Below are 23,865 nucleotides of genomic sequence, written 5' to 3' on the forward strand. Positions count from 1 at the left end.
CACAAATGATTGTATATGCTGAAGTATGGATGAAATAACTATGTCCCATGTTTGAAAATGACCAGTTTCAAGTAAGTTGGCATATATGGCAGATCTATATCCATCTAACATCAATACCTGACCTCACTAATGTCCAATCAAATCCTCACAGCGATGTTCCAACATTTAGTGTAAAACATTTCCAGAAGAGTAGAGGCTGTTACTGCAGCACAGTCTACCTATTAAATCACTATTAATACCCTTAATTTCAGAAGAAACACTGGTGTCTACAAACTTTTGGGCACAGCCAACGTCTGATAAGTCAGATTTATTATACACTAAAAGGTTTTATGGCCTCCAATAAATGGCCATTTGCTTATGATAAGATGGAACTGCTACTAGACACTGGGCACCACCTCTAAACACATTTTAACTGATGAAACACTGAAATCTTCTGATTGTTTCATGAAAAAAGAACATTAAGTTACTTTTTAAGTCTTAATTTATTTTGAGAAATATATAGTTTATGTATTTAGATTTGAAAGCTCATCCAGTTCAAACAACATACATTCTTAAAAATATAATTCTTCAACGGTCCTTTAGCAAAGATAAAGGTTCTATTTAGAACCATGACTTCTAAATAGAATTAACCTGGTTAAAATGGTTCTCTGCATGGTGAAATGATTCTTCAAATTAATGGAAAATGTGTTGTATGGTTCTATATTGCAACAGAAGAACCCTTTTTGGTGCTATGATATCAAGCTTGTAGCAAGAAAGAACTCTTTTTGGTGCTACATAGAACCATTTTCAAAAAGGTTCTATGTTTTCTCATGCAAAGAACCATTTAAACATGACAGTCCTATATAGATCCATTTCCATTACTAAAGAATCATTGACGTATTAATATTCAATTAATTGTTTTGCATCAATTTAGCAAACATTTAAACAACAGTTATAGTTAAACCTGCCAGTGGGGTCCAGTCTAGCATTAGCACTTCACCACTTTCTTCTGAAATTTTCATAAACCGTAAATGTTGGAATCAAAGTTTCTGCTGTTGTTTGTAGGGGGGATGGTAGACAGGGGTAGCACTTTATTTGGATAGTCCACTTTAGATGCTTTGTAGATACCTAATCTACTTTCAAGTTACATTTAAATAAATATTTACTAAATAAACCATAATTTTCTTTAACTCTAAACCTGGCCTTAATCCTAACCCTAACATTTACCTCAACCCACACCCTGACCCTAATCCTAACCCCACCACTGTTTAGAGTCAACCGCATTTCAACAGATAGTTTGTTAACAACTGGAAAATCTGTAGATAATCTATAGGGGACTGTAGTGGACTATCCAAATAAAGTGAGACTGTTACGTGCATTAAGAAACAATCTTTCTTAAACACTTTTAAAATGATTAAGCTCAATCAATTGGAAATAGGTAAACAAAACCATTCAGAGTGGGTTGGTGTGAAATGTTATTTTCCAAATAAACTTACCAAATTAAAACTGCCTCAAACATTCCCTCACAGAAAGTTATTACCTGAAATGCTGCTGTTATGAATACACTGCCTGATGCCTGAGGCACTGTTTTACAATAGACTTGAGATCAAATTTTAGCCTAAACCATATATATTTAATCCATCCATGACAAAGTCGTACAGGCAAAATAGTCCCCAAAGAAAACATTGTTTTTCAGATTTTCCACTATTTTACCGTCATCATCGGTCCATATATAACGCAGAAGACGAGTACGTTCTCCGGGGGTTTTGGACAGTAAATGTCTATATTTGTGTTGTAGTCATGGTGACCCCTGGTTCCCATCACCTCACCTGTGAAGGAATCTGAACCATTTCACACCAAACCACTCTGAATCACTCTGTTTACATCTCAATGACTGAATTATGCATTTAGAAAAATTGGTGGAAATCCCCTTCAGCAATATTTTGTGAGCTTTATACATAATGGTCTCCCTCCATTTTACGATGATTGCTACTAAATGTGATTTTTACTTGATGTTTTAGATCTGACCCAAAACAGAAAAACAGAGACATATAAGGATTCAAATAAGATTAAAAGAAGATTAAGGGCCAGTGACCCGCAAAGGCATTAAGCCGAATCTTGGATTACACAGACCTGTAAACAGAGATCCTCCACTGAAGGAGGAAATTAGCCCTGCACTAGGCTTAACCCCTTTCCAGAAAAAAAAAATACAATTTGAAGGAATCTGAAAGTATTTCTTTACTTACAGCACTGGGGTCTATGGGAGACCAAAGTTTGTGAGCACATATCTAGTCTGAGTGAAACAGGTGAGTTAAGATGATGTCAAAAGCCCATTTGTAAGTATACTGATCTAGCATAAGGCCTCTTCACTCCAGGTAATCCTATTCAGTGCCCATATAAAAAGCAATAACTGATCCCAGATCAGTATTTGTATTCGGAGAAGTCCCTAGGCCCTAATATTAACACAACATTGAGCCTCATTCACCAATATCCTCCTAAGGTTGATCCTAAACCTATTCTTGAGAAAGGTCCAAGATTAATGATGTGTTCTTAAACTGCAGAGCTGTTCTCACCTTTGTGCTCTTCAGTGTATGTAGATTCTGTTCTTACGTAAGAACAAATCCCAGATAACATTGGCGAACGTCAGAATCTTCGCAAAAACTGCGCAAGTGGGTTTTACAAAGAAATATCTTCTTAAGAATGGTTGGTGAATGAGGCCCAATAGAGCGACAGTTCTTAGAAAATTCAAATTTTCTGCCTCACCAAATGTAGTTGACCAGCCAAAAATGTTTGGTGCTCTAAATCTGCTTGATTATTATTGCAGTGGGGCTACAGGGCTAACCCAGCTAACAAGTAATAGAAGCAACCCACCAATTACCATCATGCAACACATTCATTTTAAAATAGAAAAATGGGATGTCGCATAGCTACAGACTGTAGGACACATATTCAAGAGTGAACTCCATTAATTCAGTTGTTAAAAACTCATTGAGTGGTTTGATATGAAATGGTTCAGACTTCTTTACAGTGGTGATGATAGGAACCAGGGGTCACTACGAGCACAACACAAATACAGACAGTTTTTACATGATGTTGATGATGGTAAAATAGTGGATAATCAGAAAAAAACATTTTCAATGGTAAGTATTTTGCCTTATAACACCCTGCACATACCTCTCTGCCATGAATGCACTTTAAATAATCCGTTTTAGATTTAGATAATTTAAATTTAGATAGCAAAACTAGGATAAAACAATGTCAAAGACATCAGACAGTGTATTCATAAATATTTCATGCGATAACTTTCTGTGAGGGAGCTTTTAGAGGTGGATGTCTTGCTCCAATCACCACCACTGCGAACAATTCTGACTCTAGAACAAAGCATTTCACACCAAACCACTCTGAACGAACTTTGTTCACATCTTAATGATTTGGTTCAACAGAATTTTTCTTTAGAATTCCCTTTTAAACCTGAATTTTGCCCATATATCTGTCAATTTATATAGACAGAGTAGCTTACGGGCTTTTCGACATTGATACACTACTTTTGAGCACAGTGCCATGTTAACTGTTAGCTACAGGGTTGAAAGAAGCAAACTTCAGACACCAAATACGTCTTCTTCGCTGGTCAAGTACTTAAAATCACATTTCAGAGTTATCTATGCATAACACTAATTTCTTTATTATACTACATATACAGTATATATGCACTTCCATTTTATTCAAAATTTTCATTTGAATAAAATGGAATCCAGTTCCTAAACATTGCTTTGAAACTTTTTTTGGATACGTTTTCTTTTAGTACTGTGTTTGATTTGGTGTCTCCAAGTCGTTCTGAAGTTGTTGTGTATGCAGTGGTATACCTTCTATCCTGACGTTTTATCAGTGTCTGTTATCTGCCTTTAACAACATTATTCTCATGCTCCTTTATAAATAAATAAAAAAAACAGAGTCTAAAGATTTTTTGTTAGCATCTGTAAAAGTATTCTGCACTTATTCAAAAGGACAACACAGTTATTTCAAAATAAAACAATGAAAATGATCAGTTACAGTTCCAAACTAATTCATTTACCATAAGCCAGGACAAGGTTCTGCAATATGTGCATCTCCAGGAATAGTTTCAGTTTGCTGTACATGAACTCACGCAGCAGCGGGTCTTTCGCACAAGCCCACCTGCTCAAATGGCTCTGAAGGGGCTTCTCATTGCGTAAGAAGCTTTCAGTCTGTAATTGGATTAAACCCTCTACTAAGCACTCAAAGGCCCTCTTGAGTTCCTGTTAGAACTGGTCTCTTTGTGTTCAGATTTATCTACAGCACAATCTACTGGACCAGCATCCACTCCTCTGCCTAGATATGCAGTGCATGGGTCCTGAGCTGACTGCTCATTGATTGCTGCGGTCCTTCAGCTTATTGCTTCACCACAGTGAGCAAATACAGTCGCAGTCGTTATATTGTGCAGTTCACTGCTGGTTCATCTTGGCCGTCTCTGCTTTGATAAGAGAAATCAGCTCCTGGTTGATAAGGAACACAAAACGGAGACCTGCAATCTAGACAAAAGAGAGATAAAGTCAACATTGATTTCTTTTCTTGAGCTGTATAGCAGTAATTGTAGAAAAGGCTAATCATTAATTCTAGAAAACAGGATAAAGTAGTCACCATTATTCTCTGATTTTTACACAAAATGTAAACAATTTATGTTTATTCCAATTGCAGTCAATTGATCAAGACAGTTTCTGAAGTTTGCTTCTTTACTGTGCAATGGATGTGATTTTCACAAAATGAACACCACATGCAATTTGAGCAGAGACAGCCAAACTTTTACATGCGAATATATAGTCATTATTAAAAAGAACGGATTAAGGCCACTTTTTTGCCTGCAGTGTGAACACAGCCTATTTAATCCAACAAAACCCAATCTGAGGCAGAAGTGTTATCATTTATGCATTTAGTTAGCTTTATTTCTTAGCTCCAGGGCAAAACTAAAGAAGTAAACATCAGAAACCACATCTTGATCAACTACATTCGCGAAAAGGGAGAAACTCATCGTCAAACTCTTCTGACCTCCAACACAGAGTTGTTGTTTAGCTTCCACTTGTTGCCAGACAGGACAGGTCTGCCGTCTATGTAGATCGGTCTTCGACCTTCATTTGCAATGAAGAAATCACCATTGTTTTTGAGCTTGATGACCCCTGTGGTCAAAATAAGAAAAGGAGCACAGATGAAACATGTCCAGCATTTTGAAGAAAATTTAGAACAATCCTCAAAAAGCCAAAGCTGTTCTCTATACACAGGAGCTGGACAAGAGTTGACATCAACTTAATTTCACCAAACTTGGCAGAAATTAGGCAAAAAATGTTTGTTAAATCTTGAAGAAGAAAATCCTTACTGTCTCCACACATGAGAAAAATAATGCATTGCACTGTAGAGCCCTTTATTTAAAACAAACAAGCAAACAAATAAATAAATACCCTGTTGTCTGGAAATTTTCCATGCCGGTCCCTCTAATGACAGATCCACATCTATCTGTTTGTCCTTGGTTGCACGGCCAAGAGTGATCTTAGAGGAGGTAGACAAACCGTTATTTTAAATGGGGACAGAATCAATTATTAGAAATTATTACAATTATTACAAATAATAAGTTAAAAACAAAACAGTAATACAGTATTTACATGAATATAAATCTGAATAATATAAATGCATTAATAATAAAAAAAAAAAATTAGAGCAATAAATAATATTCTGATGTAAAAAAAAAAAAAAAAAACATTTATCAAAAGAGCTTAACTCACCTCTCTAGACCTCATTAGGTATCGGACCATGCGCCCTCTTAATGCTGCCAAAGTTTGGTTATCAAAGTCTGGGGAGTTCATACCTACGAACACATTACAAAACCATAAAATTCTTGGTATGAAATCTTCCCAATTAATAATATATAGTAATAATATTGCATACATGCGTAAATAATTAAAGAAACAAAGAAATTAGCAGATCATACAATGAGACCATTTATATGTATACTAGTTAGTATGCATCCCCAATAATATCTTAATCATTTGGGTTTTGGCAGATAAATGTTAAAAATAAATATCAGAATCAGACAGATTTTTTTTAGACTTCAGCAATATTTCAAACCGATATTGGATCATATATTTATTGCATTCTAGAAAAGTGGGTTTAGGTGGCTACCATGTTAAAATCTGTAAAGTTTCATTTTACTGCATTTATAAACCTACAGAAATAACTGTTGCATTTCTCTGTAGAACTAATCCAGATAAACTGAGCTAAACTCAGTATCTGATCCAGCAAATAAGTAAAACATAAATAAGCGTTATTTGTTTTTTTAGACACATACACAAGATTTTAATCATTTTATACACTGCATGTGCACTGTTAATTGGGCATTTTTCACATTCCTGGAAGCAGTAAACACTACATACTTAATTCAACATGTCAAAAACAGAAAGAAAGCTATTATAAAAATGCTAAGAAGTAATATATTTGACACTACACCTGCAGCAACACATCAAATCCTTATCTTGTGTGTTTACTGGCCTTGCAAAGCAACTATAGAATTGCATGTCGTCATTTATTTAGATAGAAATGTGATTACTGATAGACTCATATCCGGAGACCCATTATCAGATTACTTAATTACTTCATAAACAAGTTAAATGATAATCAGATATTTTTCCATGCATTCATATTGTTTTGGGCAAATATGCAGTGTTTATATCAGGGCTGCACTGATTCTTCATGGCAGATCACCATTACGGACATTTCTAAATAATAAAATAATGTATAAAAACAAACAAACAAACAAACAAACAACATTGGTTGTGCATAAATAATAATAATAATTAAAAAAGTAAAAGACAGGGAAGACTGAAACTGACCTGTGATGCTGTCCACCAAGACCTGCCAACGAGGGAGCTCTTGTTCCAGTTGCTTGATCTCCCTCTTCTGGTGCCTGTCTGCAACCATCAGCTCTAAAAGGATAAGGGAAAATGGTCAGCATCGACAAGATTAATAATACTTGCAAAATAAATGAATGAAAGAAAGCACACAGTTTACTAATTCATATGGCTGTAGTAATGCAAATGAGGGAAGAAAACCAAATGGAATAAAACTGCAACTCACCATGCTCTAGTACCTCATCCCTGCTGTCTCTGATGGTTCCGCATTCGGTCAGATTTGAGTAATTTAACAAACAAACAAATAAACAAACAAACCCAATTAGTCAAAGTTCTTTTTAAGTGACTACATCATTCCTGAAAAAAACAAACACACAGACACACGCACACAGTCATATGCAAAAGCAAAAGTTTGGGTATTACATGCATCATGACTTTTTTTTTTGCTTTTCTAAGTGAGAAAAAGTAAACGCTTCCTCGACAGCAGGGGTGTGAAACCACTAAAAGGGCCATATTAAAAAAATCTTAGCAAATCAGTGGGCCCGCTGTGTTTTTATTTCATTTTTATTCAACATATTGCCATGACCTGAACGTGCCATTATTTATTTAAAATATGCCAAAACTGCAACAGCAAAATAGACATTGAATATGTATTCAAAAATAATTCTAAATTTTAAAAATAAAAGGGAGTTATTTAACTACCTATTTGCTTGAACTAGACACCAGGCATCTTTTCTTTCTATCTGAGCGCCGGCCCATAGATTGTTGTTGTGGGGAGGGGGTTGTTGTAGTGCATGCTGGGGACTGTAGTGCATCTCAGGATGGACCACACTAATAAAAATAGAAAATTAAAATAATTTTGTGGGCTGAACAGGACTGTGACATAGGACTGACGTGGACCATAGTCCCTGAGAACACACTAATGCACATTTTAACAAATAATTACTGTTTATTTCCTGAATTGAACATACTGGGGGAAAAAAACAAATTATATCCTGTGCAAAGGTTTCATATTTAAGTGTGTTGTCTGTAGAGAATGTGTTAACTTATTGTTCTTTTTTGTTTCTTTTTCATTTTTAAAGGTTTGATTCAACAGCATCAAAGTTACTGTGTAAATGAATTTTAAATATTTCATTCTGTAGCGTATGCATTCAAGATGTGTCAACTGTATTACTTTAGCTTGGCGTCATCAACCATCTGCTCAGCATCTGAGAAGTTAAGAACCTGGTCTGCTTTGGGAAGGGGTTGAACTGAAAAAAGAAACATACCATAATGGGATAAATTAACATCAATATAATAAAATAAACATCAAATAAAACAATTTTAACTGTCAGTTTTAATTTAAAGAGTATTTTTATTTTTTATTCCGGAAGGTCCACAACAAAATAACCTCACCACTCTGGTCATCCAGTAAGTAGTATTGTTTGAGTAGTTGCCAGTGCACCAGCAAGCTCTTAGCTGTGCGAGATGGGTAGAACACACTGGGGTGCTTGTTCAGCAAGTCCTGGAACACCTCCAGTTTTGGCTGACTGTTCTACTCAAAATGGGACACAGTCAAAAACAGGAGCTACTGACCAAACTCACCAGAACCACAAACAAACTCACAAAGACATATAAAAAGATGAAATGCAAAGAAAGAATAAACATAGCATGCACTATAGAAGTGATAACGCATGTGATGCAACTTGTGAATTTGCATTTTGACATCTGATGAACATTCTGTACCCTTGGCAAACATATCTGTTTTAGACGACCCTTAAAAAATGCTGACTCACTGAGCTAATCTTAGCCAGCAGAGCCTCCTCTGCTTGACTAAACAGAGCTTTGCTCTGTATTGCAGCGATAGCCTCTGGGTGGAGCTGTCTCATGGCCTGCCAAGCCAACCTGTGGAAGAGGAAAGAAAAATAGCATTACAAACAGATTCAATGCTGTAAATACATTCATTATAGGTGCTTACTTTTGAAATAATATTTATCTATTCTGACTGCCCTCAATTTTGTCGGATTGAGTAGGGCTGGACAACAATATTCATTGTTATTGTGATAAATTACATCAAGTAATAGACGTTTATTGCCATGCTTGAAGACGGCTGCTTACAGAGGTGGGCAATCTGATATTTTATTGTTCTGGAGATAAATGTAACCATCACGTCACACGATGTGTCAATTTTCATGAGTACATCATGAATATTTTCAGTACTTCTAGAACTGCACAATAATAACAATAAAAGGATACGAGTAAGCCAGTTTAGCTGGATTTAGTGCAAGACAGTTTTCTATAACATTTAATAAAAAAAAAAGATATATACAGTTTCTATACAGAAACCTTTTGAAAAGGGTTCTATATAGCACCCAAAGGGGTTCTTCTATTGTTACAAGCTTTACATCTACAGTATATTTCTAAGAATGCTTTCATGATGCAAAAAATACTTTAAATCATGCAAATGTTCTATAAAGAACCGTTTTCTTTACTAATTAACCCTTGAAGAATCATCTTTAAGAATGTACTACTGTTTTTTATTTGTTTCAATATGTCAGATGTCAGAAAATGGTCACAATATATTGTGAATTGTTGTTAAAAGTACTGTGATTCCATATTTGCCATACTACATTTTGCCACACAGTAAAGTACAACTTTAACACAACAGTAACGCTGCTGATTACAGAGGAACACTATGTCCAAAACCATCCAGACAGCCTTTCAAATTAGTGAAATCAGCTTTGTTAAATTGAACCCATTGCTAATACAGGCATTCAAAGTGCTTGTATGACTGCCATAGAAAAGCAGTAACCAATAGGGCTCCCTGAGCAGCTGCACATGAGCCTAATGTTGCTGCTTTGACAGTTGCCAAATTACAAGCAAGTGTAGCTTTCCATGTAGAGTTTGAGGCTAGTGCTGTGCCCTGATGAAACACTGGTGAGGAAAAAGTTAACCTTTTTTTTTGTTTTTGGTGAACTATTGTAAAAGCATTTCACTAATTTCTCCTTCTGATTTCTAAGTCACTGATTTTTATGTTTATGTAGCATGCAAACTAAAGATAATCTGTGTGGTATAGTAGGTTAAATTACTTGCCAGATCTCTGTTCATCTATTTAATGAACAAACTTCCCTGACTAGAAAAGGGTAGCAAAACATTTTGGCTTGGCAAGAATATAACATCAGAGATTCATTTTCAAGCTGCTAACACCACTTACTTTGAGATGACAGGGTCGTACAGCAGAGCATACCACCGCTCCTGAATCTCTCTAAGTGTGAAACGGCAGCTGAACTTCACTCCAAGATGAACAGAGGTGAGGTCAGTAGTCTGAACACAAAAACATGCCACATGAACGTGTGATACATGTGCACTTCGCAGTCAGCATAACAGTATGCATCATTGCTTAATTACAACACACAACCTGTTATACTGCAGGGGGCCCAAATGTGATCCTACACTTCATAACTTACATATACACTAACAAAGGTTTGAAATCACCATTCAAAAGTTTGTTTTTATTAATATAAAAGCAATGTTTTCGAAGACAAATGCATGGTTGTATTCTGATAATACATCTGATAAAACTTTATATGCTAATAATTACTAATTAGATTGTGCCAAATTGTACAGCTGTAAATAATTTGGCATCTTGTATAGATGTGTCTAGAATAAGCAGCAGAGGTATAGTTGACTCCATAGTAATTGAGAAACTTCTTTGTTACAATAAAGTTACCATCCAGAATGTCCTGTATATGAAAAGTGGTGATCAAATCTCAGGCAGATAATGTATCAAGAAATTACGGTGAAAACTAACAGCATTTTATTTATCGTTTAGTAACTTCCAAAAGAAAAGTTGGGACGCTGTGCAAAATGTAAACGAACAAAATACAATGATGTGCTAATCATTTAAATCCTATACTTACTTGAACAGACTAGAAAGACAACATATCAAATGCTCAACAAACTTGGAGAAACCTGAAACTGAGAAATTGTTTTTTGAAAAATATATGCCCATTTTGAATTTTATGCTCTCATCAGGTTGAGACAGGGCAATGAAGCACTGGTTATGTAATAATAATAATAATAATAATAAAAAAAAAAAAAAGAAAACACCTAGTGGTTAATTGGCAAGCGGTCTGCGACATGATTGGGTATAAAAAGAGCATCTCAGAGAGGCTAAATCTTTCAGCAGTAAAGATGGGGAGGGGTTCAGCACTCTGTGAAAGACCGCCCAGGCAACAATTCAAGAGTAAGGTTTCTCAACATAAAATAGCAAAAAACTTCAAAAAGTACATAATATAATTAAAAATTTAGAGAATCCACATAAATCTCTGTATGCAAGGGACAAGGCTAAAAACGCAATTCTGTAGTGGAAATCACTGCATGGGCTCAGAAAGACTTCTGAAAATCACTGTCTGTAAATACAATGTCCACAAGCTAACAGGGCCCGAGCTCAATTAAGAGGGACTGAGGTGGAAAACTGTCCTGTGGTTTGACAAATCAAAATCAAATTCTTTTTGGAAATAATGAACACCGCCATCTCTAGGCTAAAGACCACCCAGCATCCGTGATGGTATGGGGCTAAATTAGTGCACATGGCAGGGTCACTTGCACTTGTGATGGCACCACTAATGCTGAACTAAAATATATATATATATATATATATATATATATAGAGGTTTCGGCAACATATCGCTGCTGTGGGAACAAAACTTTGTATTTTCATTTTTGTTGTTGACATAATTTGAAAATGCCTGTTGGTCTTTACATTGTGTGTAAATTTCATGAAAGGACCAAAAGAAAAGACCAAAAATTACTTGGAAAAATTCTGGTTCCATTGACTTACATTAAAAGAAATGTATGTTTTTTTTCCCCTGTAAAGTTACCATTATGGAGGTACAAGGATTTGTTCCAACATCAGTGATATGCTGCCATCTAGAAGGCATCTTTTTAGACAAGGCCTTGCTTATCTCAACAAGACAATGCCAAACCACATTCTCCATATACAACAGCATGGCTCCACAGTAAGAGTCTGGGTGCTAAACTGTCTTGTCTGCAGTCCAGACCTGTCACCCACTGAAAACATCTGGCACACTGTGAAACGAAACATATGACAAAGGAGACCCCAAACAGTTGAGCAGCTGAAATCCTGTATCAAGCAAGAATGAGAAAACATTTCACATTCAAAACTACAGCAGTTGGTCTCCTCAATTCTCAAATGCTTACAGAGTGATTAGAGTTGTTAAAAGACGTGATGCAGCACATTCGTTAACATGCCCCTGCCACTTTTTTTTAATGAGTTACCGCAATCAAATTAAAAATGGGCATATATTTAAAAAAAATATCTTTAAACGATTTGCACATCATTGCATTCTGTTTTTAATTTACATTTTGCACAGCATCCTAACTTTTTTAGAAATAGGGTTGTATTTCAAACTACACAGATGAGTTATAACAGCTATTTCTGACCTTAACTTTAAAAACTCCTTTAAGATCAGTACAATTCATGTATTCTCTGTATTCACTGACTACTTTAATTTCTTACAAACAATTACACTTCCTATCAACCAACAAAATGCAATAAGAGACTAAACCTTTGCACTGCAAATGCCCTCACACTCATAACTATATAAGGTACATGGTTATTACTCAGTAAATTGGGTCCAAGCATCACAAGAAACCTTGATTTGGCAATTCGTTTATAGTATTATCTGAATAATAAAATCTGCGGTTTAAAAGCAAAAAATCTAAATGCCCTGGCAACATGCAGTAGAGGCTTTAAAAGGTTTTGACCTGTAATACTGCATTAATAAGCAATAGATCATCAGTGGGTTTCCAGCGACCAAGGTCTTTAGTGATTTGCAGTGGCTGCTTGCTCTTCTTCACTCTTTTGGTAATTGGAGAAGGTGCGATTACCATGGTAGGTGGGGGAGTTAAGGATGTGGTGGACTTTGAAATCTGTGAAAAGAAATACAGGGATTCTCAAGGAGAAACAAATTTTTACCACATTCTTACCATTTGTTTATAAAATCTTAAAACCACAGGAATAATGGTTTCCATTAATGCAGCAATTTACCTGTATAATAGTAAGGGTGAACGATCTGGGGAAAACATCTAATTGTGATTTTTCTGGCTAATATTTTAGCTGCAACACTAACTGCACTTATTTTCTATGAACTAAGGTTCAGGTTTTTTGCCAAGCAGACCAGAATATCATTTTTTTCTTGCCTGAAGCTTGACCCCTGAAAGTAGCGTGCCAAACTGCCAGTAAATTGTGGTTGTCACAGCATATGGAGGTTTGGTCACCTCTGATTGCTTTAACTCATCTACAAGCTGTTTGTCCCCACTTAAGACAACATTTTTGATACTGAGATCAGTCACCCATCCAGATCATTGAATTCAAGTGTTCCAATCACTTCCATGGCCACAGGTGTATAAAGCCAAGCACGTAGGCATGCAGCCTGCTTCTACAAACATTAGTGAAAGAATGGGCCAATTTCAGGAGCTCAGCAAATTCCAGCATGGTACCGTGATAGGATGCCACCTGCGCCAGTCGTGAAGTTTCCTCACTACTAAATATTCCACAGTCAACTGTCAGTGGTGGTATAACAAAGTGGAAGTGATTAGGAAAGACAGTAACTCAGCCACGAAGTGGTAGGCCACGTAAAATGACAGATCGGGGTCAGCGGATGCTGAGGCGCATAGCACACAGAGGTCACAAACTTTCTGCAGAGTCAATCGCTACAGACCTCCAAACTTCATATGGTCTTCAGATTAACTTAAGAACAGCATAGAGAGCTTAATGGAATGGGTTTCCATGGCCAAGCAGGTGCATCCAAGCGCAATACAAAGAATCAAATGTAGTGGTGTAAAGCGCCTCCACTGGATTCTAGAGTAGTGAAGTTCTCTGTCTAGTTCTCTGAGGTGACAAATCACACTTCTCCGTCTGGCAATCCGATGGACGAGTCTAGGTTTGGTGATTGCCAGGAGAACGGTACTTGTCTGACTGCATTGTGCCAAGTGTAAAGCTTGGTGGAGGAGGGATTATGGTGTGGGGTTGCTTTTCAGGAGTTGGGCTCGGCCCCTTAGTTCCAGTGAAAGAAACTCTTAATGCTTCAGCAGACCAAGAGATTTTGGACAATTTCATGCTCCTAACCTTGTGGGAACAGTTTGGGGATGGCCCCTGTTCCAACATGATTGTGCAACAGTGCACAAAGCAAGGTGCATAAAGACATTGGTGAGCTAATTTGGTGTGGAACAACTTGACTGGCCTGCACAGAGTCCTGACCTCAACCTGATAGAACACCTTTGGGATGAATTAGAGTGAAGACTGTGAGCCAGGCCTTCTTGTCCAACATCAGTGTATGATCTCACAAATGTGCTTCTGGAAGAATGGTTAAAAATTCCCATAAACACTTTCATAAACCTTGATGAAAGCCTTGTCAGAAAAATTGAAGCTATTATAGCTGCAAAGGGTGAGCCGACATCATAGTAAACCCTATGGATTAAGAATGGGATGTCACTCAAGTTCATATGTGTATGAAGGCAGACGAGCGAATACTTATGGAAACATAGCCTACACGCATACACACACATTAATGCTTTATAACAGTAGATAACACTCTCACTCACATTGCTAGTTATCTTAATATTGATCATAAAACATATACAGTTGCATGCAAATGTGTGGATACTGTCGGAAAAATGACATGTTAATATTCCAGGTGAAAATAACCATTCACTACAAGGCACAAATTTAAATGTGTCACGTTTGGCAAATTGTAGGACAAAAGGTCTACTATCTGCTGAGTGTAACATACTGGAAAAAATATGAATCCTGCCATAACCTTTGCACAGGCCATATTTTAGGCTTAATCTTCCTCCCAAATATGTTAAATTAAGAAACAGTAACTGTGTATTAAAATGGACAAAAACGAGCTCAACGAAGAGGATGTGTTCACTTGTGTTCACGTCAGAAATCAACAAAATGTGTGAATTGAGCAAGTTAACCCACACATCTGCATAAAACTGCATTTTAACTTTTGTATCCCTTAGGTTTTATAGTGATTTCTATACCCTGATATGCTATATACAAAAGGCATTAATCTTTCATAAAATCATGATGTCATTTTTTGATTCATACTCGTTACCTTCTTTTTCTCATTGGATGACGGCTCAGTCCCAGGGCATCTGATGGGCTCAATGACAGGCTGTCCCTTTACCCTGCTCGAGGATTTAGCCAGGCTGCTCTCAACCAGTTCATCATCAAACTTTTTTCTCTTGATGGATCTGGAAAAGACAAACTGCTTGATAACCTTTACAACGTGTGACTGATTTTGCATTGTCAATTACAGCTCATTTCACCTTCTTCAGTCATTGTAAATAAATGCTGCCTAATTTAACCACAGATCTTTCAGTCCTGCAACGTGGCAAACAATTCAACAGTCTAACTTTCAGCATTTACAATACTTTCTCTTTATTTAAATAAACAGGATGAAATTTTATTTATCTTCTTTAAAATAAAGCTCCACAAACAGTTAACACCACAGAACAACCACTTTTACTGGCAAACAGAAGCTTTACATTAATGGTAAATCAGATATAGAGACATGAAGAACCTTTTTAGAATTTAAAGAACCTCCACATAATGCAATAATGACTATTTACAGAGCAGAAGTGGCAGCTCAAATTGCTTTATAAACAGGTGATTAGGTTTAACAGCAATGTAAAAAAATAAAATAAAAGAATTTACCATTTTAACTATGTTTCATTTCATATGTAGTTTAATGAACATGGAGGATAGGAACTGGCTTTCTACAGTTAGACTGTCTTCTACTACAGTTACTGTTCAGCAACAACAATATGAGGGAAAAGTGTAACAAATAAATGTTAAGAGTATGAATTTACAAATCATATGAAACAATTATACAGATAAAATTAAATAGCTTAATTCCAAAAAGAGATGTAGAATTTTAATTAAAAGTTAAATTAGTGTCCACCAAAATTGACTGTTTTAGCCTGGACCTGTACGTCCAAGAACCATTCAGCAACGTTGATTTTTTAGAAGTCTACAGGTAAATTAACTGAACAATGTGACACTACATTTGGGCAAATGGAATGAAAGGCGACATACCTAGAAGAACTCCTTCTTTTAGGAACCAGCCCGCTGCCACTGAATGCCTGAGCTGCCGTTCTTTTCATATCCTTCACACCTGTTGACTCCTCATCTTCAGATCTGTTCTGTGCCGTCATACTTCCAACAGATGCCCCTCCAACCATTGCAGAGGCAATATCTGCCTTCACGTCTGAATACACATGAAGAACCAGGTCAAGCATCATTGACAAACAGTATTAATCAAAAAGAGTGTAGCATTTATATTTTTTATTCTATTGAAGTTGCAATGCCATTGAAGGGGAATTACAATTTGTAAAATTTCTGCATAATTAAGTGGTTACAATATGAACAAAGTCAATCTCTGATTTGAAGATTTGATGAAAAAAAAAAATCCCACACAGAAAGTTGCTAAATTAAATGGCTATAAATACACTTTTATGATATTATTGAGAAGATTTTAGTCTAAAATGTTTTTTTATAAAGAATTCACGGCAGAAGGATACATGTAGTGCTGTGAGGCAAAGAATCCCCCCCACCCCCAACTACTTTACCATCACCAACAATACATATAAAACTCAGAAGACGTGTGTAGCTTCACTGTTGGATTTGGATAGTAAATTTAATGTCTATATTTGTGTTGTAGTCATTGTGACCCCTGGTTCCTAACACCACCACTGCAAAAAAAAAATCTATTGTTTCAATTAACAATCACTACTTTCCACAAATACAAGCTACTTTGTTACTATCTATTGTTTTGTAAAAAAAAAAAGTGCAATTTCATAGACAAATCAGCTGGTATATTACATAATTAAAATTATGTACAATCCTGACATTTTAGCATAGAAATTTTAAAAACACAATTCAGAGGTTTGTTTTCAGAATCACCAATAATTGCATACTGTTACACCTCTATTTATCAGCTTTATCAAAATAACGTCTCCGGTGATGACACAGTGCAGACATATTCAAATTCAAATAATCTGCATAAATCGTAACACAACAGATGTCATGCACTCTTTATTAATAAGACACTGAAATTGTTAAACCTTGTAATACACTAAGTTTTAGCTTGAGTATGTTAGCCAGCATATGTTCTCAAGGTGCCATAAAGACAACAAGGTCATCCTGCTCTTTATTTCCCCAAATGAATGAATGTAGAGGGGTGGGAGTAATGGGACAGAAGGAAGCGTGGGACAGAATGGAGGGAAGGAAGGGAGGGAGGGAAGGAAGGGATGGAAGAAAGGAAGGAAGGGACAGACAGAAAGAAGGAACGTGAGGGAGGGAGGGAGGAAGGAAGTAAGGAAGGAAAGGATGGAAGGGTGGGAGGGAATGAAGGGAAGGAAGGAAGGAAGGGATAGATGCAAGGAAGGAATGCAAGGAAAGGAGGGAGGGAGGAAGGAAGGAAGGAAGGAAGGAAGGGTGGAGGGAATGAAGTGAAGGAAGGAAGGAAGAAAGAAGGGAAGGAAGAGAATCAAGGGAATCAAGGGATGGAAGGAATCAATCAATTTCAACTGACCTTTATCCATGACTCTGTTTCAGTTCTAGTTCCAATATAAGCCAAGCATTATTTTCACAGAGCAGATTTTCAGCCAGTACAGCCTCTGCTACACCTTTAAATCTGAAAACATAGTTGCAGGAAATGTTAGCTTAAAAAATGGCATAGCACTAAAACAAATGTGAGAAATATCAATATTAGTACTAGGCAGTATAGATAAAATCCAATACCACAATATTTTCAGATTAGTTACAGTATCTGATTATGTATACATAGCTTTAATTAGCATAAATGAACTCTTGCTTCCTGAGCACTGCTATTCTACATTCTGTAGGAGTTTCACAGGATGTAACATTTAAGCACAATTCAACAACTAAGAAGTTCTAGAGAAACTGACTCAAAATCATTCACAGTGGGAATGAGAGGAACCAGACATCCACCACTAAAAGCCCCCAAATAAATGTATTACATTAAATAATTGTACATTTTTAAACTCCTGTTAAAACTTTGTCTTTTCTGAAATTCTGTAAAGCTGCTTTGTGACAACATCCGTTATACAAATACAAGCGCTATACAAATACATTTGAATTTGAATGACACGGCTTGTTCTGACTTCACTGAAGTTAGTCATACAGTAATTATTTCGGGGAGACACTAATGCTGTCACACATGGTAGCTGTGTATGTGTGTGTTATTGAAACATAGACCAGCGCCAACATTACTGTTAAGTTACTATTAAGACTTAAGTTTCAATGACTGTAACGTAATATATATTCAGGACCCTGTCAAAACGAAATGAAGGTTTAACTGAAGGACAGCAACACCACTTTAGGGACGTCTTGTTTCGCGTACCCCAAACATCAAATATCCCTGAAGACTAATGAGGAAAACCCTTATTTCACAAACAGCCGAACATAACTCAACTCAGGGAATTGCATATAGTGACTAAACTGTCAAGAGAACGACTTTAGACAGTTTGTTAGTTAGTTAGTTAGCTAGGTTAGTTAGCTAGCTAACCTGGCTAACGCTGCTAGCCTGTCAAATAATTGCAGCCGGAGACTAAGTTATCATTATTCACTGCCAGTAGCACTTACAATAACCGAAGGAAGACCCGAATATATAAAATACAGATTGGGATACATTACCGCGCTGACAGTATGTCTGTTCATTGGGAGGTTTTATGCGGTGAGTTAGCCAGTTAGCTGTTAGCAGCCAACCTTTGTTCAAACAAAACAAAACGGCAGCTAACGCTAACGTTAACCAGCTAGAGCGAAAGAAAGAATAAAAACAGTATAATATGCGAATTACCTTAGTCTGAACACGGATTACTCCAGCTTGAGGCGTGTTTGAAGTAACCCCGTCCTTTCAGAGAGGTGCAGAAATGTAGCTCTACAATAATCTTTGTTTTTTGCTATCAAGCCGAGCTACACAGCGGAGCGTTTCCGGGTAAAAACCGCTGTCGACATTAGCGACTCTCAAAATGAAAGCGCCCCCAGAGGACAAGTTCCTAAACAGTACGTTTGTGCTTAAGCACTGTACTTTAAAAAGGAAATTTGACCGATTTTCGAAATCTCTGCATAACTAATAATCAGATGGCATTAGTTAAACGTGTTCCCAAATCACTTTCACTTCTGCTTAAGTACATTAGTGTGTGAAGCAACCTGGTTTTACTCAGTCACATTCTGTCTGTTCGTATTTAGTTCCTTTTTTGTGTTTAATGTCATTGTTTTGTTAGTAAAATCATCTGAACCGCTTTGTGGTTAGTCACATCTCTGACTCTGGGCTTTAGCATTTCATTGTGGACTAAAATAATCTAAAAAAAGCGAAACTAAGATGTTCCACTGCAGTGCTATACGATACTCAGTATTTAAGCAGTCTTTTGACCTGATACTTTTGTACTTTAACTCAGATTCTTACATTTGAAGGTACTTTTACTTGAGTATTGTGTCATTATTTCACCCAAGCGTCGGTTCTTTTACTTGAGTATTGATTTGGGATACTCCAGCCACCTCTGCAAAATAATTATTCAAATGAATACAAATTTTATTCAAATTAATCCAAGTTGTTTGATGTGAAATTCTTAAGAAGCTCACATAGTCAGCATTGTTCACAGTGGTGGTGATAGGAACCAGATGTCCACCTCTAAACGCTCCCTCATTATTGTTGGTAAAATTATTTACTAAACTTATTTACAAAGGATAACTAAAAACAGAAAAAAGTAAACATAAAATGAGTGATTAAAAGTGTTTTTTTGTCTACTGTTCTGCTAAACTACCAGTGGACCACCTGCTTTGCTGTCAGGGGGACTTCAGTGGTCCACTATCTACTTGCTACATGGGTAGTCAACTAAGAAGACATGTTTTTTTTTAAATGACCATATAGCATGACATAATAATAATAATAATAATAATAATAATAATAATAATAATAATAATAATAATAATAATAATCATAGCTTTATTGTTAGTGTTATTTTAAAATCATATAAAATAAATAGTAAAATAAATACCAAATAGATGTGGAGTTTTAATTAAACAGCTAAAAAGCTGCATTTTCAGAATATTATAGTGATCAACTCTGCTGAACAAATGCAGCAATAAGTTTCTCAGAGATAGAAACAGCTGAACTTCATATGAACTTTGTATGTGATGTTTCTCAAATGATAAAAAGCTACTTTAGTGATTGTGTTTATAGAACAGAGCTCAGAGCATAAGATCACACCCAGGTTTCCTACTTCAGGTTTGGTATATGAACTTAAGGAGTCATAAAATGGCTTTCTCTGAGTTTTAATGCCAAGAATCAATATTTCAGTTTGTTCTTGGTTTAGATGTAAAAAATCTTCATCCACTAACATATATCTGATACATAGCTGGTCAACCTGTTAGAGTCTCAATATTCATTGGGAATGGAAATATAATTTGTGTGTCATCAGCACAACTATAAAAAGTGTTTTCATTACCTAGAGGTAATATAGAAAAAGAGAAAAGCAAAAGCCCTAATACTAGACCTTGTGGGACTCCACAAGATATGTCAAACAATCCATATGAAAACTCATGGACCTCTGAAGAGTTCATTGCCTCTAAAAGCTTCATCACGGAACGTTATTACAAGAAATGGTTATAGTTGTGCTGCTTGAAGTTTGAGACAATTTTTTGGATAATTTTGAGGAAGTTTTAAAATGCATTCAAGGTGGAGGGGTCCATGCAGGGCACTGCAATGCAGAATAGGCCCCCCAATTGTTTTTTAATTTATCACAATTTTTCCATCATTAACATTACACTTAAAAACTCAGAAGACATGTATAGGTTCACTGGTGGTTTTGCATTGTAAATAAAATAGCTATATACATGTTGTAGTCATGGTGGAACAATTAATGCAATCAAAGTGCCACCCAGAGGACAAAGACTTTTGTACACTTCATACTGCTAACCAGGGCTGGATGGATCTTGACTCTGAATTTCCTTTCGAGAATCTATCCTTAGATAAAGAATACACTGATATCAGAGGTGGGTAGAGTAATGTGAATCAATACTCAAGTAAAAGGATGGATACTTGGATAAAATAATGATACAAGGAAAAGTAAAGGTACTTTCCCAAAAAAGAAATTGAATAAAAATACGAAAGCATCAGCTCAAAGAACTATTTATTCAGTCACTTATAGAACTGCAGTGCAACTTCGTGGTAAGCCCAGCATCAGTCAGCACAGGAAATGAAATTATTACACTATATTTGTCTGTTTTGGGATAATCTTTTGGTCTAAAATAAACATGAGAGCCAACATGAGAGAGGAGTGACCAAGAGAGGAATGTTTATTCCAACATAAATGATGGAAGTCACCTGACTTTGTGGTAAATAGACCACAATATAGAAATATGTACACATATGCAGTCGTGACTGATGTGTCTTTTTTCTGAATTTATACAAACACTATTTCATTTTCTAGTAAATTCATTTTGTCTAGTTTATGTTTGTGAACAGAGACCTAAAGATGCAATATAGTAAAGGAAAAACTAATTTATTTATTAAACTTTAACTTGTAACTAAGCTGCAAATAAATCTGAAACTGAAACTTTCCTTGCTTGCAAAAAGTGATTTCAGAGCCACTCGCTTCAACCTAAAGTAAATTGTTTGCCTTCAGTGTTTTGTGCTTATGATAATTTTAATATACATCACAGTCAGACTTATTAATGACGTTCTATTAAAAGATTGGTTTACCAAGAGTGACACTATAGTGTATAATATATATAGTATAGTATTTTCAACTAAAATGAGTTAATGAAGTAAGAGTCTTGTTACAAAAATGATAACAGGACATTAGTCATAATGAACATTTTAGTACTTTTACTTTTAATACTCCCTTCTTGGATCGGGGTCTTGTCGTGGCGGAAGGGCTTGTGCGGTCTAGGGATCTTCAGAGCTAAGTCATTGGGAGCAATATGCTCCTGGTAGGGCCTCCCAGGGCGAATAGGTCTGGAGTGAAGACCCAGACTAATTTGATCCAAAAACCCCATGAAGAAAGGACACAGACAATTTTGTACCCTGCCCGGGAGAGGGTCACCGGTACCAACCCCTGGAGCTAGGCCTGGGGTGGCGTCCCTCCGCAAGCGCCTGGTGGCTGGGCAGCCCACGTAACCTGCTGGGCTCAGCCCAAAGACGTGTGACCATGTGAGCCCACCAACCGCAAGGTCCAGCATGGGGGAGCAGTGCAGTGCCATATAGGCAGTGGGAGATTGCAGGGAGGCCCTTGGTGAATCAGTGAACCTACATGAGTCTTCTGATTATTTACATGAAATGTTGATGGTAAAATATTGGAAAATCAGAAAAAAATGCATTCTCTTCTTAAAGGCTCTAAACTTCTTCAGTCATCTGGTTCCTATCAAAACCAGTGTGATTCATTAAGTTTCTCAAGAAGGCTGCATTTCATCAAACCATTCTAAATGATTTTGTGTACATCTTAATGATTTAGTAACGCAAAAATTCTGAAAAATCAATTGATTTCCCCTTTGAGTCTTAAGATAAATAACTGATGAACAGCTGTTATGTCGTTTTGTCATCTTTCAAACTGCATGATGGTGTCCCTTAAAAAGGATGTGCTAGTGTTAGTGCAAATTGTGACATTTTTTGATGAGTACCTGTACTCTCAAGATCAGATGAGGTGGAGACTGACCGACAGAATGCTTCCATTGTTCCGTTTATATAATTTCAACCCGTATTTGATTGAAAATAATATAAAGACAAGGTATCAAATGTTGAAACTGAGAAATTTTATTTATTTATTTTTTTAATATTTGTGCATTTTGAATTTGATGCCAACAATATGTTCCAAAAAAGTTGTGACGGGGGCAACAAAAGGCTGGTAACGTTGTGTGATGCTAAAAAAACACCTGGTGGTTCACTGGCAACATCTCCGTAACATGATTGGGTATAAAAAAAGCACCTCAGAGTCTTTCAGAAGTATAAATGGGGAGGGGATCACCACTCTGTGAAAGACTGCATGATCAAATAGTGCAACAATTCAAGAATAATGTTTTTCAATGTCAAACAGTAAAGAACCTTTGCTTTTCATCATCTACGGTACATATTATCAATAAAAGATTCAGAGAATCAGGAGAAATCTCTGTATGTAAGGGACGAGGCCAAAAACCAGTATTTGCTGGCCGTGATCTTTGGGCCCTCAAGCAGCACTACATTAAAAACAGACATGATTCTGCAATGGAAATCATTGCATGGGCTCAGAAACAATTCTGAAAACCACTGTCTGTGAAAACAGTTCATCACTGCATCCACAAATACAAGTTAAAACTCTAAAACACAAAGAAAGCATACATAAACAAGATCCAGAAACACTGCCACCTGGCATGGGTGACGTGCACATCTGTGAAGGCACCATTAATGCTGAATGATATATATGCAAGCATTGGCAACATATGTTGCCATGATGTCTTTTTCCGGGAAGGCCTTGTTTATTTCGGCAAGACAATGTAAAACCACAATCTGCATGAATTATAACAGCTTGCTCTGTATTAAAAGAGTCTGGGCACTAAACTGGCCAGCCTGCAGTCCAGGCCTGTCACCACTGATAACATTTTGGAGGGTTATGAAATGAAAACGAAAAAAAAAACAACAACAAATGAGCTCCTGAACTGTCAAGCAGCTAAAATTCTATGTTAAGTAAGAATGGTAAAACATCTCATGTTCCCAAATGCTTACAGAGTGATGTTAAAAGAAGTGGTTATGAAAAACAGTGGTAAATGTGTTGCCCGTCCCAACTTTTTGAATGTGTTGTAGGCATTTAATCCAAAATGGGCAAATATTTTCTAAAAACAATAAACATTTTATATGTTGTCTTTGTAGTGTTAGCCTTTAAAATATGGTTTACATGATTTGCA

General features: G+C 36.4%; 1 protein-coding gene across 2 annotated transcripts; it reads right to left on the bottom strand.

Annotated features, from left to right (window-relative positions):
* Nucleotides 1–2,192: 2,192 nt before the first annotated feature.
* On the bottom strand, nucleotides 2,193–18,929 carry mcrs1 (microspherule protein 1). 2 transcript variants are annotated; one of them, XM_017704735.2, is made up of 15 exons: nucleotides 18,785–18,929; nucleotides 17,498–17,599; nucleotides 16,000–16,171; nucleotides 15,017–15,155; nucleotides 12,660–12,824; nucleotides 10,084–10,193; nucleotides 8,666–8,774; nucleotides 8,286–8,424; nucleotides 8,065–8,140; nucleotides 7,117–7,145; nucleotides 6,873–6,965; nucleotides 5,769–5,851; nucleotides 5,448–5,535; nucleotides 5,041–5,168; nucleotides 2,193–4,526 (listed from the first exon to the last, which is right to left on the bottom strand). In XM_017704735.2, exons 2-15 carry the CDS (start codon nucleotides 17,505–17,507, stop codon nucleotides 4,440–4,442), a joined length of 1,428 nt encoding a protein of 475 aa, XP_017560224.1. In that variant the 5' UTR covers nucleotides 17,508–17,599; nucleotides 18,785–18,929; the 3' UTR covers nucleotides 2,193–4,439. The 2 variants fall into 2 exon arrangements, with proteins under 2 accessions (XP_017560224.1, XP_017560225.1); XM_017704736.2 differs by lacking the exon at nucleotides 17,498–17,599 and having other exon boundaries at nucleotides 18,785–18,915.
* Nucleotides 18,930–23,865: the final 4,936 nt, after the last annotated feature.

Source organism: Pygocentrus nattereri, chromosome 21 (genome assembly GCF_015220715.1).
Source record: "Pygocentrus nattereri isolate fPygNat1 chromosome 21, fPygNat1.pri, whole genome shotgun sequence".
NCBI classification, from domain to species: Eukaryota; Metazoa; Chordata; class Actinopteri; order Characiformes; family Serrasalmidae; genus Pygocentrus; species Pygocentrus nattereri.

Excerpts from the sequence above, each read along its gene's own strand:
- mcrs1 (XM_017704735.2), bottom strand. Across the intron at positions 8,141-8,285 it reads CTTACTGGATGACCAGAGTG|TTCAACCCCTTCCCAAAGCA; the intron begins GTGAGGTTATTT and ends TTCTTTTTTCAG. Across the intron at positions 4,527-5,040 it reads ACAACAACTCTGTGTTGGAG|ATTGCAGGTCTCCGTTTTGT; the intron begins GTCAGAAGAGTT and ends TCTTTTGTCTAG.